This window comes from Ornithorhynchus anatinus, chromosome 7 (assembly GCF_004115215.2).
Source record: "Ornithorhynchus anatinus isolate Pmale09 chromosome 7, mOrnAna1.pri.v4, whole genome shotgun sequence".
Lineage (NCBI taxonomy): Eukaryota > Metazoa > Chordata > Mammalia > Monotremata > Ornithorhynchidae > Ornithorhynchus > Ornithorhynchus anatinus.
Window position 1 is genome coordinate 43,711,992 of NC_041734.1, and position 16,509 is coordinate 43,728,500.

The 16,509-nt window shown below is 43.6% G+C and overlaps 1 protein-coding gene across 1 annotated transcript in view; it reads left to right on the top strand.

The window, feature by feature from the left end:
* Positions 1-8,253: 8,253 nt before the first annotated feature.
* The window catches only part of MROH2A (maestro heat like repeat family member 2A), a 55,562-nt gene continuing 47,306 nt past the window's right edge, over positions 8,254-16,509 (top strand). Inside the window, exons 1-6 of the mRNA XM_007669072.3 lie at positions 8,254-8,333; positions 9,108-9,146; positions 10,706-10,766; positions 12,346-12,539; positions 13,380-13,511; positions 16,203-16,365. Coding sequence (XP_007667262.1) covers positions 10,715-10,766; positions 12,346-12,539; positions 13,380-13,511; positions 16,203-16,365 — 541 coding nt within the window. The 5' untranslated portion in view covers positions 8,254-8,333; positions 9,108-9,146; positions 10,706-10,714. The remainder of the gene's footprint in view (positions 8,334-9,107; positions 9,147-10,705; positions 10,767-12,345; positions 12,540-13,379; positions 13,512-16,202; positions 16,366-16,509) is intronic.

Below are 16,509 nucleotides of genomic sequence, written 5' to 3' on the forward strand. Positions count from 1 at the left end.
TAGAGGACAAGGTCATTGTCTTTTATATCTCTCCTATGATTTTGGTATTGTAGTTGTTCAAGTACTTACTATGTGCTAAGCACTGTAGTATATAAAGGTTACTCAGGTTGGATTCAGTCCCTGTGCCACATGGGGCTCACAGTCTAAGTAGGAAGGGTAGGACTCAGTTTCCATTTTACAGTTGAGGAAACTCAGGGCCAAGCCAACGGAGCAGATACGTGGTGGACCCAAGATTAGAACCCAGGTCCTCTGACTCCTAGGCCTGTGCTCTTTCCACTGAGCCATGCTGTTTCTCTGATTTCCCTCAGAACGTAATACCAGGAGCTACATGAACCAGGAACTAAATGCATACCCTCCCCATCCCGTCATACCTTAATTTGGAATATATCTTCTGGGAAGGTAGAGGCTCAGCAGTCATAGTGACGGAGACTGTGAGCCCCTTATTGGGCAAGGATTGTCTCTATCTGTTGCTGAATTGTACATTCCAAGCGTTTAGTACAGTGCTTTGCAAATAGTAAGCGCTCAGTAAATACTATTGAATGAATGACGGAGATGAGCTGAGAAGAGGGGCCGGTTCTCTTCCTCCCTCTCTTCCCCCAGTACTCATCCCACCCTCAGCCCCACAGCACCTATGTATTTATCCTTACCCTCTGCTGCTTCTTCCAACTGTAATTTATTTTAGTTTGTCTCCCTCTGTAGACTGTAAGCTTCTCGAGGGCAGGGCTTGTGTCTACCAAATCTCTTGTACTGTACTCTCCTAAGTGTTTAACACAGTGCTCTGTATACAGTAAGTGTTCCAATAAATACCAGTGATTGATTGATTGATTGACTAGCCATAACTGCCCTCAAGGGCAAAAAAATCCGGCTCTTCCACTCCATATTCACTTAAAAAGCAGAAAATGTTGTATTATATATCTTGAGAGGAAGTAGGCTTTTGAAGAAAGGAACAATTTTCAAAATCATCATCATCAGCAACATCAATAGTACTTATTGAATGCTTACTATGTCCAGAGCACTGTACTAAGTTCTTGGGAGAGTACAATACAAAGGAGTTGGTGAACCCATTTCCTGACCACAAACTTATGGGTTTGTAGACTGGGAATTCAGTGGACAACAACAGGCATAATTGCCAACTCTGCTAAAGGAAGTAGCAGAGCCTACAAAGCTTGTAAAGTTTTATTGTTGGCACTGTTTCTCTGTGAAGAAAATACATTTGTTCAGTTTCTTGCTTATTAAAGCAAAATCTGTTTGTCTTGGTGCCATTATTTGTTTTGCTCTCGGCACACTGACAAAATGAAGTCCAGACACTGAGAGTTTTTTCTGGAAACCTTCTTTCTTCTGACAGAGTCAAAGCAGATTCTAGCTTGAAGAACATGAGTAACAACACAGAACAACACAGCTCATTATGGGCAGGAAACATGTCAGCTAATTCTGTTGTACCGTACCCTCCCCAGCACGTAGTACAGTGCTCTGCACATAGTAAGCACTCAGAAAATACCCTTAATTGATTGATTGATTAATGAGGGCCGTTTACCAAACTGATGAAGGAGAAAAATCATAGGACTCTCATCCAAGATAGGCCTCCTCAACCTGATCCACCTCAGCATGCTTGTATAAAGAACAAGGATTTACCAGGTGGGGATTGAGGGAATGAGCAGATGTTCTAAGAAGAGCCAATATATATGTGTGTGGAGAGTGTGTGCGTGTGTGCGTGTGTATGTGCAGGCATGTGTGAGAATGGAGGTATCCTACTTCACTGAAGTAGTCTATTAACCAATTGAATAGACTATGAAATGCTGTAGGAATTGAAGCCAATGGTTAACTTAAATGCATCAATTCCAAATAGAAACTAGCAGTCTGGGCTTTGTTTTTGGACTCAAAGTGGCACCAGGTAGAGTTAAGGGTAGCCTTAGATCAGAGGGAATTAGAAGAACTGGAAATCTGGAGAGTGCTTGGGAGACTCAAATTCAGAGACTAATGAGGAGAGGGATTGCAGAATAGAAGGTCAGCCTGGTTTATGAACCCAATTTATGGGAATTCACAAGAGAAAGTCCCTCTAATTCACTCTGAGGAAGTTCAGCTAGAATGAATGTGAAGAAGATGAGGCTAAGTTCCCTGACCTGCTACACTTCAAGTGGACAACTTTTCTTCGAATCACAAGGAAATCTGCGACTCAATTCAATCTATACACAGACAGGAAAGTGAATCCTCATTGCCTTTCTTAATCTTTCCCCGGCCCTTATTGATATTCTGCTGGGGATTTCCTGCTATATGAAAAAGATCAAGATGAAGACCAACAAAATACCAAGAAAGTATTGTACTACAGTAGAGACTTAGAGAAATCATGATGTTCTTATTCACTCTTTTTAATTAGCACATCAATTGGTCACTCAAACAATGGTATTTACTGAGTGCTTACTGCGTATCAACCACTGTCCCAAGAATTTGGGAAAGAATGATTCCCTGAGAAGAAGCATGGCATAGTGTAAAGAGAATGAGTCTATGAGTCAGAGGACCTAGGTTCTTTATTTTTTATAATGGTATTGGTTACCATTTTGCAGATAAGGTAACTGAGACATGAGAACTGAAGTGCCTTTGCCCAAGGTTACACAGCAGACAAGTGGCAGAGCTGGGATTGGAACCCAAACCCCCTGACTCCCAGCAGGTTCTCTTTCCACTGCACCGTGCAGTTTCTAAGCCCAGCTTCATGAGGTCAGCATTGAAACCAATCTTGATGTGCTGTGTGACAGTGATCTCTGTGAAGGTTGCCAGCTTGGGATCTCTAAGTAAGTGACTTAGCTCCCTCTCCCCATCTGGTCAGATTAGAGATTATTTATAGCTCCTTCCCCAATTCACCAAAGAACAATATGGGATCTCACCTCATAGACTTGACCTCTTAAGCCTTTTTGTGATAATGATGGCATGGATATCATAAAGAAGAGGAGCAGTGTGGCTCAGTGGAAGGGCACAGACTTGGGAGTCAGAGGTCATGGGTTCTAATCCCGGCTCCACCACTTGTCATCTGTGTGACTTTGGGCCAGTCACTTAATTTCTCTGTGCCTCAGTGACCTCAATCTGTAAAATGGGGATGAAGACTGTGAGCCCCAAGTGGGACAACCTAATAACCTTGTATCTATCCCAGTGCTTAGAACAGTGCTTGGCACATAGTAAGCGCTTAACAAATACCAAAATTATTAATTATTATTATTATTATTATTGTAAAGAAATGCATGCCTTTTCATTCTTCTTTTAGCCATCATTTCAGTGTTAGCTTTGCATTTATGGATCAACTTCTGAGTTGTACTTTCCCAAGTACTTAGTACAGTGCTCTGCACACAGTAAGTGCTCAGTAAATACCACTGATTGATTGGTTGATTCGATTAAAATTCTGCCTTTAGGAGAATGCTAACTCAAGTCTCAGTTTATTCATTTTGGAGACTCCCCACATATTCAGCTCATTTGTTCCCTGAGTTCTCTTTGACCTGGAGTGGAGGCAGTTCTCTCTCTGCACTGCCCTGGTCTGCTTCCTGCTTCTAATTGGGTGCTTCTGTCCTCAGGCTATGGCTACAGGAAGGAGAAAAACTTTCCATTTTTCTAGTCTCTAAGTCAGTGCATGCAGGGGACCTGTCTACCAACTCCATGGCACTATACCCTCCCAAGTGCTTAAAATTGTACTCTGCACACAGTTCTAATTTGGATTCTAATCCTGGCTTTGCCAGTTGCTTGCTGTGTGACCTTGGGCAAGTCACTGAACTTTTCTATTCCTCAGTTCTCCTGTTCTCCCTCCTACTTAGTCTGTGAACTCCACTGGGCACAGGGACTGTCCCCAACCCAATTAACTTATAGCTACCCCAGCACTTAAAACAATGTTTGATACATAACAAGTGCTTAACAAATACAATAAAAAAGTAAGCACTCAATAAATGACATTGAATGATTGATTTCTCCATGAACATCACCAGTAGTTTGGGAGAATGGGAAAAGAACTGCTAGGTAGTCAGCAAAATGCAGTATTTTCAATAATTTTGGGTGGGGTATGAATTTGTTGAGATCCCTGGAATTATAAAAAAACACCCCACAAAACTAGCCAGGCAAGAAGGTCCTCAGCCCCTTTATTGTCCTTGATGAAATATGCTTTGACTAATTTATAGTCACCAGGTTTAGTTACTGTTTAACTACTGAAGAGTTCTAGGAGTTGGGAGATGACTTTCCCAAAATTCCGGCAGTATGATTAGGGAAGTTGGTGTGTGACTCATATACTCTCTGCTTTAGTTCTTAAGAATATTTCTCTGCTTCTCACTATTCACTAAGCAGAAGGTTAAGTTGAGTCCATCGGAAGTGCAGTTCAGGGCATCTTGGCAAATTTGGATCTCTTGACAAGCAGCTCAGTTAATTTAGATGACAGGAGTTCTAAACCAGTCAACAATTTTTTAATGATATTTTAAGTGCTTACTACATGTCAAGCACTGTTCCAAACTCTGAGGTGGTTACAAGTTAATCATGCCAGACACAGTCTGTGTTCCACATGGGGCTCACAGACTGAATAGAAGGAAAAACAAGCATTGAATTCCCCCTTTACAGTTGAGAAAACTGAAGCACAGGGAAGTGAAACGACTTGTCCATGGTCCCAAAGCAGGCAAGTGTGAGATCTAGGATTAGAACTCCCATCCTCTGGCTCCCCTGCCTGTGTCCCTTATCTGTTAGGCCACAGCTGCTTCCCAGCTGATGAGGTGCGATCCTGGAGACTATAACCTGTCTACTCATCTAATGTCAAAAAGGTGTTGCTGGAGGATGGCAATTTCCTCTCAGAAATTTGTCAAGCTATTGCTTCCTGATTTCCTAGCAGCGTGGCCTAGGGGAAAGAGCACAGGAGTGGAAGTCAAGAGACCAGGGTTCTAATTCTGCCAACACCACTTGCCTTAAGGGTCATTTAACTTCTCTATGCCTCGGTTTCCTCTCCTGTAAAATGGTGATCAAATACTTTGTCTCCCTCCCTCTTAGAGAGCTCCATGTGGGCCAGGGAATGGGCCCAATTTAATTGTATTCTACTTACAGCAATACTTGGCAGTAGTAATCTCTTTACAAATACCATGGTTGTTAGGAAAATATTCTTAAAAGGGTCTAGAAAGAGAAGGATAAAGAATACAAAAGAGGAATATTAATGAAAGCATCTCCAGGTTTAGCTGGTATTTTACAGATTAGAATCAGACGACCTGCCCTTTCCTTCTATTTGCACAGCTAGAATCAATCAATCAATCTACTGTATTTATTGAACACTCGAGGGAGGCAGAGCACCTTACTAGTGATTGGGAGACTACCCTATACTAGAAGTGGGAGACAGGTTTCCTGCTCCCTGTGAGCTTAAATTTAAAGTTCTTGCTTAAAATTGTTTGCTGGAAGACATTCCTTGTTTAAGGACAGGGCTTAAAAACCCAAATCCCCAGGCAAGCATTTTGTCATTTCCCTTTATCTTTTCTTTCATCTGTTCAAACAGTAGTCTTGGAAACATTTTTACTACTTGGGTGGGGTTATTTCTCTACCTTTTGGATTCAACTTGGATATTGATGATAATGGATAAGTGGAATTTGTTAAAAGCTTACCAATGTGCTAAGCACTAGGTGCTGGGGTAAATACAAGATAATTGGGTTAGACAGTCCCTATCCCATATGGGTCTCACAATCTAAAGAGGTGGGTTTAGGATTGAATCCTCATTTTGCAAATGAGGACTCTGAATCCCAGAGGAGTTGAGTGACTTGCCCAAGATCACAAAGCAGGTAAGTGAGGGAGCTAGCCATATAACTCAGGTCTTCTGACTTCCAGGCCTGAGCTTTTTCCATTAGGCCATGCTGCTTTTCCATAATTTGGTTTAAGTTGTTTGTATTTGTATGTCACTTTTAATCTCTGTGCTTGGTTCCACATTATTATAATGTACACTACATCATAGAGAAGTGTTGTGAACTAGCGGAAAGAACACAGTGCTGGGAGTCAGAGGATATAGGTTCTAATCCCCACTCTGCCACCTGCCTGTTGTGCGACTTAGTTTCTAAGTCACTCAGCTTCTTTATGCCTCATGTTCCTCATCTGTAAAATGGGGATTTAGTACCTGTTTTCTCTTCTTGTTAGACTGTGAGACAGGAACTGCGTCACATCATTATCTTGTATCTACCCGGTTGCTTAGAACAGTATTTTGCACAAAGCAAGTGCTTCATGGATTCCATTATTATTATTATTATCATTACTATTTTTAATAACAAAATGCAATGGCCTAAAGAAATGTTTTGCCAGCTTTTCCTTGCTTGGGACTTTTAGACTGATAACAATCAGTATTGTTTCTCCGATATTCATTCTGACTCATACTGATTGAGTAACTGAATGGTATTTCCAATGGTGCCTTAATGTCATCAAAACAATTTTCTCATAATTCAAACTCATTTTCCTTTACTGAAAAGGGTGTCACCTTTACTATTCTTATCAATTCAATAAATGAGGATCTCCTCTCGGGCAGGTACTGACTAATGCATGTTCCCATGCACTTCTACAGTTATCGGCTGACAGTAGATCCATTCCTTCAGTCATATTTATTGAGCGCTTACTGTGCACAGAGCACACTATCAATGCATGCTGCTGCTGAAGCTTACTATTATTTTTAAAGCATTTTGGTCTATCCTTTCCTTTTGCATTTGCCTGACTGAATTTCCTTGTGGGAAGTGCTGAGTTATATGTGAGGCATAAAAAAGTTTAGAAGAATAATGTCTGTGTCTGTGTTCCACTTAAATGGGTGCAATTTTATGTTATAAAAGACTCATTAAAATCTAATTGTGAATAATAATAGTAATGATAATAATGAGAAATGTTATATTTGTTAAGCTTTTACTATGTGCCAAGCATTGCATAGTGTCACTATGTGACTGTATAATCTCAGTGCTAGAATAACAAAAATGATATTTTTAAGTACTTACTATGTTCTAAACTTTTATGCTATCTTTTTAAGCACATAGTATGTGCTAGGCACTGTACTGAGTTCTGGGGCAGATATAAAGCAGTTAGATTGGATTAACCCATGTCCCACATGGGGCTCACAGCTTTAATCCCCATTTTACCAGTGAGATAGCTGAGGCACAGAGAAGTGACTTAGTGTCACACAGCAGACAAGTGGCAGAGCTAGGATTAGAACCCATGTCCTTCTGACTCCCAGGCCCGTGCTCTTTCCACTAGGCTGTGCTGCTTCTCTTCTAAACTCTGGGGTAGTTATAAGACAATCAGCTCAGGCATAGTCTTTGAGCTGGAAAAAGGCCAAGGGAGAGTAGAGAGTCAAGATGGTGGCTCTACTTCTTACTGTCTACTGGTGGAAACAGACTCCTCTGGTCGAGGTACCCCTGGGATTTGCTCCATCCTCAAAGCTCTGTGTACATTGGGTGGCAGCAGTGATCTGCACTCTGATCATGGAAGCACTGGGGCAGAGGGTCAAGAGCAACTGAGGCTGGTCACAGCTCTCCCCACACATGCTGGAGGACCCATGTCAGGTTAGCAGAGGTGGCACCAGTGACAGCACAGGAGGAGGAAGAGGGTGGGGTGAGTGAGATATTGCAACCACAGGCACCCACTCTCCCCCTTTCCAAATGTACTAGAAATAACCTTCTCATTCTCTCCTTCTATTTCTTTTCAAATAATAATAATAATTGTGGTATCTATTAAATGCCTACTATTGTGCCAAGCACTGTGGCAGCTAGAAGATAATAGGGTCGGACTGTCCCTGTCAGTAATAATAATAATAATGATGGCATTTGTTAAGCACTTACTATGTGCAAAGCACTGATTTAAGTGCTGGGGGGATACAAGGTGATCAGGTTGTCCCATGGGGCGCTCAAGTCACACAGCTGACAAGTGGCAGAGCCGGGTTTATCACCCATGACCTCTGACTCCCAAGCCTGTGCTCTTTCCACTGAGCCATGCCACACGTGGGGCTCTTAATAAAAGGAGGAGAGGGAACAGCTTTTTCAACCCATTTTCACAGATGAGGAAATCAAGGCACGGAGAAGTGAGGTGACTTGCTCCAGGTCACACAGTAATTAAGGGGCAGAGGCAGAATTAGAACCCAGGTCTGACTCCTAGAAGAGGGCTGGAAAAAGCTTCTCTCCTACCCTCCTCCTTTCCTCCTCTTCTACCCACCCCCCCACCTTTCCGTTGAAATGGAATGATTTGCTGTTGCACACCAACTGTGCAAAAGGTTTCCTTCTGTTTGGCTCTTCTGAATAGGCAGGTCCCAGATTCCTAGGAAAGGAGCTCAAAATCCCATCTGGAATGGAATTTCCAAATACCTTTGCCAGCTTGAAGTATGTTTAGAGGGCGTTGGAGAGCAAACTAGGGATCCAGTTGGGAAGGGAAGTATAGGCCGCTCCAGGAACTTCCATGAATGGTACAGTTTGGGCCTACGTGGGTGGTGTTGGTGAAAACAGGGAGTGCAGAGGGGAGATTTAGAGGGGACATTTGGGGTGGGGGAACAGCAGGGCATGAGTTTATAAACTCTGGGGGAGGCTTATAGATATGCAGGAGGAATAAGGGCTCGGGAAAGCCTTGGGCGAGGAGCGGGTGAGGATCTATTGGCACTTGGGGTGAGGAGAGGGTCTGAGGAGCCATTGACATCCTGGGGGAGAATGAGGTGAAGCAACATGGCCGGGGAGTCAGAGGACCTGGATTCTAATCCCGGCTCCGCCACTTGGAAACTTGGGAAAGTCACTTCTCTGTGCCTCAGTTGCCTCATCTGTAAAATGGGGATTAAGACTCTGATCCCCATGTGGGATGTGGACTGTGTCCAACCTGATAAGTTTGTATCCACCCCAGCAGTTAATACAGTGCCTGGCATCTAGAAAGCGCTTAATAAATATGGTTAAAAATGGAACAGGGGCCAGGGGTGTACTAGGGGTGTGGGGAGCAGGGAAGCTAGGTGTTCTAGAAAGCAGAGAAGCCTGAATGGCTAGAATTTCATAGGGAATAATGATCAGGGAGAGAAGCAGGAAGAGGGAAGGAGGCTTGAGAATAAGAGCAGAAATTAGAGGGGTGGGAAGCTGAGGGATAATAACAATGAGCCTAATTCTGCCCTTCTTAAGGTGAGAATGGTCATTTTTGGTCTGCGGAAAGGCGCTTGCGTAAGTATGTTAGACAGTGAGTTCCCCTCAATAGGCCTCAGGGTGACTGTGGGGATTGAGGGTCACTCGGACTGTTGGGGCCTGCTGGCTGTGGGGAGAGATGCATCATTCATTCATTCAATCGTATTTATTGAGCTCTTACTGTGTGCAGAGCACTGTACTAAGTGCTTGGCACGTACAATTCAGCAACAGAGACAATCTGACCACAACAGGCTCACAGTCTTGAAGGGTCCGACCCAGTTAGCTTGTAAGAGGAGCAGCAAGGCCTAGTGGCAAGAGCACGAGCTTGGGAGTCAGAGACTGTGGGTTCTAATCCTGGTTTCGCCACTTGTCTGCTGTGTGACCTTGGGCAAGTCCCTTAACTTCTCTGTGCCTCAGTTACCTAATCTGTAAAATGGGGATTGAGCCCACATGGGATAATCTGATTACCTTGTATTTACCCCAGTGCTTAGAATAGACCCACCCATCTGAGATTCTACTGTTCGACTCCCAGTGGTCAGCCTCTCAACGGAGTTTAATGAATTGGTCTAGAGACAGCTGTGTCTTCAGCAGCACCACAATGGTGCTTCTCTACTTGGAACAGCCCCTTATCTGCTTCAAAAGGATATTGAGGAAAAGTTGCTCCTTCTCCTCCAGAAGTCAGGGTGTATCGCTGAGCACTTGGTGCCTAGATAGGAGAGACAGCAGAACCAGGTTAAATTTAATTGTCACAGAAGGTAAGGCCCAAAAGGTTCTGAGGCACAAAAGTGGATCACTACTAATGCTTGCCTTGGATTTTTTACCATAGTGCCTCTTAGAGAAGCAGTGTGGCTCAGTGGAAAGAGCTCAGGCTTGGGAGTCAGAGATCATGAGTTCAAATCCAGGCTCTGCCACTTGTCAGCTGTGTGACTGTGGGCAAGTCACTTAACTTCTCTGTGCCTGTTACCTCATCTGTAAAATGGGGATTAAGACTGTGAGCCTCACGTGGGACAACCTGATTACTCTGTATCTACCCCATCACTTTAGAACAGTGCTCTGCACATAGTAAGCGCTTACCAAATACTAAATACCAACATCATCTTCCCCTTGGAACTCAGGGTGCTTTGGCAAAGGTTATGTTTCCTTGCAGACACTCCTGCAATTTTTTTTGGACACCTTCTCCCTGAAGTAAGGACAGGCTGTTATTATTGTTCTCATTTTAGAGATGGGGAGTGGTGGTTATCCTTAGGTTGCTTTGAAGGTGTGTGGTTAGTGAGGGGTTCCAATTATCCCCTAAGGGAGGATATGGATTCTGGCAATCATTTGAGTGGTTAAGTGGCTATTTCTTTTCTTTGTTCTCCTTTACCTGAACAAGTCTTGTAGCTTAGCAGAGAAAGGCACATCTGAGAGAGCCTTGGGGGAGTTAAGACTTTGAATACAGATCTGCAATGGTGGGGAAGATATCTCCTCTATCTAGAAGGCCTGGCTAAACTCCGACCTGGCTACTGTGGGATCTTGGGAAATCCTAAATAACAAGAAAGAGAATCAGGAAAGGTCTCCAGCCCTCCCTGTTCTTCACATATCAGCTCATTCCCCCACAGGCATAGAAGATGATGGACGAGAAGCTGAAGGATCTTGGCCTTCCTGAGCCACTCACCAGCTGTAAGACTACCTGGCTTTCCGGTGGGACTTTATTGGGTTGTCAGGCTCATGTGCCCCCTCATCATGTCTTTGTTTGATCACAGACTAGATCCAACTGGAGATCCACTAGATCTAGAGTATGGAGCTGTTGGGGGAAGTCCTGAGAGAGGGAGGTGAAGGAGTCGCATCCCCCTACTCCTAGGATTGACAGGGAAAGGGAACCGGGCTGGCCTTAGGACCGGCTCTTGGGGTGAGTTTGTGTCTCCCTATCCAGGGCAGTGTGAACCAGATATGTCAAAATCAATTTTGCTATGAACAGTACTTCCTACTCTTACTATAAGGGTTTCTGTTTCTTGACAAATAAGCATCAAGAACTGGCATGGCCTAGTAGAAAGAGAATGGGAATCAGGAATCCTGAATTCTATTCCCGGCTCTGCCATTTGCCTTATGTATTACTTTGGACAAGTCACTTGACTTCCCTTTGCCTCAGTTTCCTCATCTGTAAAATGGGGATTAAATACCTGTTATCCTTCTCCCTTTGACTGTGAGCTCCATGTGGGACAGGGACTATATCTGAGCTGATTGTATATTCCTACCCCAGAGCTTAGTACAGTGCACAGCATATAATAAGCACCTAACAAATACAAATATTATTATTATTATTTTTAATAAGCCAATCATATTTATTGAGCACTTACTGTGCAGGGCATTTTTCTAAATATTTGGGAGAGTACAACGCAACAATATAAAAGTCATATTCCCTGTCCACAACAAGTTTACAATCTAGAGGGCTTTATCTTTACCTTGGTGTATTTTTCTTGGAGATCAAAATTTGTTCTGTGCTGAGTGAAAACTTGTTTATAGTGTAAGTTTGAGGGCAAGGATTGTAAAAATAATAATAATTTAATAAAATAATATTAATGATCATGGCTTTAGGTAAATGCTTATTATGTGCCAAGCACTGTGCCAACTGCTGGAGCAGATACCATGCAATCAGATCTGGCACATTCCCATTCCCACAGAAAGAGGGGAGCAGGGGCAGGAAAAGGTATTCAATAATCATTTTATAGATGAGGAGCTTGAGGCACAGAGCAGTTAAATTAATTGCCCAAGATTACGCAGTTGGTAAGTGGCCGAGATGCAGCCTCCAAAGTACTTAGTACAGCCTGCACAGAGTAAGTGCTCAATAATTTCTATTGATTGACTGATGTAGATATAACTGCAAGTCGAGCATGCTGCTAACCCTGGCAACCTCCCTCAGCAAATACTGAATAGAAAGTTTGGCCTGTCTACAATTTTGCCTAATGCTGATCCTGACTGGATTTAATTTTCTTCCTCTGATCATAAGAGGTTTGCCGGCCAAGGCGGGTGCCCCTTGAACCACTGGTTCTCTTTTTAACATGGCACTGGGCTGGGAGGCTGGCCCGATTGTGTCTTTTCTAATAGTTTACATGATCTTGGGCAAGAAAAGTCCCTTTTCTGTAAAAGGGGCAAAATATAAAGATAAATATTTATCAGGGACCTCATACCTCATAGGACTCATGTCTGGAAATAATTCTGAGCTCCCTGGAGGAAAGTGCAGGAAGCTTTATTATTTCAGGTGATTTCCAACAAGTCACCAACCTCCTGAACATAATGGATGAAGATGAGCAGGAAAACCTCAGCTCTAACAGTCAAGCAGACCAAGAACCCAAGATGCGAAAGACTCTGGCTAGCATGATCATCATTCAGAAAGCCAATGCCAATCCGACCGCTGTGATGGCCGCCCTCATCCACAGCCTCCAGCTGGAGGAGGTAAGTCAGCTTTGGCAATAGGGTGGGCGTTCTTCTAATTTTCACCTGATCTGTCCCCTGCCAGTATTTTTGGCTTGGTATTTTTTATTTTAAAAGCCAGCCTGCCTCCCTGACACAGAGCCCCAGACTTGGAAGTGACTCCTGTAGTGATATGAACCTAGGAGGGGAAGGCAGTGGCTCTGGAGAAAGGGATCAGGGAATGTCCCCAGAGAAATGCTCCAGGTGCTGATGAGCTTCCTCAAAATGTTCCATATGACTTCGTTATGTTGCGGGTCTGGCATAATGCAAATAATGTCTTGTTCATCTGTGTGTCTGGTATCTGTCATGTATGTCACTAGCATCTCCCATGTGGGGAGCCTATTTCTTTTAGATTGTCTCTGTCTACTCTCTCATTGCATCCTAATGAAGTAGACCATCATTCATTCATTCATTCATTCATATTTATTGAGCACTTACTGTGTGCAGACCACTGTATTAAGCGCTTGGAAAGTACAATTGGGCAACAGATAGAGACAAACCCTACCCAGCAACGGGCTCACAGTCTAGAATCTCAAGTGGTCCCAGTAATATGGTATAAGAGTCTGGGAGTTTCCTTGAAAGCTGCTCGATTGGGATTTTTTCTCATGGTTTTGTAGGCTCAGTGTGTGTATGTGTGTGTGTGTGTGTTTGTAGGGGTATAGTCATGTGAGCAGAGGGCACAGGAGATTGGGGAATGACCCAGTGGCCTGGAGGTTTAGCCAAACCCACAGAAGATCTTCTAATGTGTGTTGGAACTGTCGGAACCCCAATCCAGTTGTCATCATTGAGGAATTCTGGCCTCCTTTACTGTTTCCTTCCCAGACTTCCCTCAGAAGGAAGGAGAGCATATACATCATACTCCAGGACATCATTCATCAGGAAGGGGAGCTGGATGATGAGACTGTGCAGGCCCTGGTAGTTTTAGCTTCCAAAGAATTGAGGATGACCCAAGTGGTAAGTCAGTTCATGGGCTTCATCAGTTAAGCCTCCTCCTCTGAGGGGAGAATCTATCTATATCTTCTGGAGAAGCACCATGGCTTAGTGGGAAGAGCCCAGCTTGGGAGTCATAGGTCATGGGTTCGAATGCCGGCTCTGCCGCTTGCCAGTTGTGTGACTTTAGGCAAGTCACTTACCTTCTCTGTGCCTCAGTTACCTCTTCTGTAAAATGGGGATTAAAACTGTGAGCCCCACGTGGGAAAACCTGATCACCTTGTATCCCCGCCCCCCAGCACTTAGAACAGTGCTTTGCACATAGGAAGCGCTTAACAAATACCATAATTATTATCCAATCCAACCATCATGCCTATGAGCCTTTCCCCTAGTGGCTACCCATGAATTTGGCACACATCACCACACAGTTGTCAGTCAATTGTATTTATTGCATGCTTACAGTGTGTAGAGCACTGTAAAAGTGCTTGGGAGAGTATAATATAACAATAAATAGGCACATTCATTGCCCACAATGAGCTTGCAGCATTCTGCATAGTCTTCCACCTGTCATTAAAGCAGTTCCAGAAGTCCCATCTCCTCCATGAAGCTGTCCCTGAGAAAATGGAAGGGCTGAGTAATAACAAAGAATCAGCATGACTTAGTGGAAAGAGCACGGGCCTGGAAGTTACAGATTCCAAACCTAGGCTAGCCACTTACCTGTTTTGTGAACTCGGGCTTCTCTTTGCCTCTGTTTCCTCAGTTGCAAAATAGGGATTCAATTCCTGTTCTCCCTCAAATTTAGCCTGTGAGCAAGTCACTTAACCCTTGTGCCTCAGTACTTCATCTTTAAAATGGGGATTAAGATTGTGAGCCCTATGTGGGACAGGGACTGTGTTGGATCTGATTATCTTGTACCTACCACAGCGTTAAGTACAGAACTTGGCAATAGTAAATTCTTAACATTTATTATTATTATTACCACCCCATTTATGATTTCCAGTTTGTTTCCCTGTTCATTCTCCACCCACTGAATCCACTTACTCTTTGGCTTGCACATAATAATAATTGTGGTATTTAAATGCTTATTATGTGCCAAAGTATTAAGTGCTGGGGTAGATACAAGCAAATTAGATTGGACACAGTGGGGTTCACAGTTTTAATCTCCATTTTACAGATGAGGTAACTGAGGACCAGAGAAGTCAAGTGACTTGCCCAAGTTCACATAGCAGACAAGTGTCAAAGCTGGGACTAGAAATAGAGCCATGCCATACAGATCAACTTACTCTATGCATTTGTTCAATTTTGATTCTTTTTTTTTGTGGGTTCCTTCATTTGTCTTCCCACACCAGTCTTGTGTATCTTGTATTTTGAACCTGCTGGGCATGCACTGATTATCAATTAACTTTATACAGTACCTAATATTTGAGATGGTCAGGTAAGAGCTTGCATATGTGTATGTGCAGGTAAGATACTAAGTTCTTCCTAGAGAGTTTGTCTAGTGTCAGCTCCTAGTACATGTCCCTAAAACCCAGGCTGGCAGGTGGGCAGGGAGTTGAGACTCATGGGACAGCCATGTTCATTAAAATGGGACCCTAGATTGATGCCCTGAAAAAATTGCATTCAGTGAAAAGTGGTTGAGGCAAAAGAGTCAACTACTCTTTGGGTTTCTTTTGTTCTGTACCTCTAGATCCAGTCAGTCAATCACTGGTATTTATGAAACTTTCTGCATGTGGAACACTGAACTAAGTGCTTGGAAAAGTACAGTAGAGTAGGTAGATGCAATCCCTTCCCTCAAGGAGCTTACAACTCATCAGCACAGTGATGCGGGCACAAAGAGAAAGTCTGGTGGAAAGTTTGTGGATTGGTTTCTGTAGGCTGATAGTTTCTTTGTATTACGCACATCTCTACAAAGCTGAACTGGCCTGTGCCCCTTGAGTAGTAATAATAATAATAATGATGTTGGTATTTAAGTGCTTACTATGTGCAGAGCACTGATCTAAGCGCTGGGGTAGACACAGGGCAATCAGGTTGTCCCACGTGGGGCTCACAGTTTTAATCCCCATTTTACAGATGAGGTAACTGAGGCACCCAGAAGTTAAGTGACTTGCCCAAAGTCACACAGCTGACAAGTGGCCGAGCCGGGATTTGAACCCATGACCTCTGACTCCAAAGCCCGTGCTCTTTCCACTGAGCCACGCTGCTTCTCTAGACAGAAGAATCTCTCTAATATGAGGCCAGGGATCCTTTATTCCCTGAGAAGGAGAACTGATTTTGGTCTTGAGGAAGAGAAGTGGGCTTTCTGGTGCAGGGGGAGGTTAGAAGAGAAGCAAAAGTAGGTAAGAGCCATAGGTTGAAAGTTGTAGGGGGCTGCTCTCCTTGAGAGTCTTAGTTTGGGGGTCCTCCCACATTTCAGCATGGAATCCTAGTAGAAAGAACCAGACCCTGGGGATTCTGCCTCTGTCATCTGCCTGCTGTGTGATATTGCACAAATCACTTAGCTTCTCTGGGCCTCAGGTTTCTCACCTGTAAAATGGAGATTGTGCGTGTTCTCCCTCCTTCTTAGACTGTAGTAGAGGCCCTATGTGGAACAGTGACTGCATCCAACCGGATGATCTTGTTTCTACCCCCTCACTTAGTACAAACATGGGCATATAGTAAACTTTTAACAAATACCATTATTATTATTATTATCAATATTATTATTCCCCTTTTCAGATTGAGGCCTCCGAATTGGCCGAGTGTGCCAGTGCCACACTGGTGGCTCTCTCCCGCAACCACTTTAGCATCGTCATGTATGAACTGCAGCATCACCTCAAACCTCTCGTTCTGGCAGATGAATTCATCCTCACCACCTTAGCCAACCTGGCTAATGCTAATGGTAAGAGGAAAACCCCATCCACCGTTGCCCATCTTTGCCTTTGGTGATTAAAGGAAAAGTCCACAGGTGTCTTCTTCACCTGCATGGGACCCTCAGCTCTATTTTATACTACAATCCCCTCCTCCTTTCCTTTCTTAATTCTCC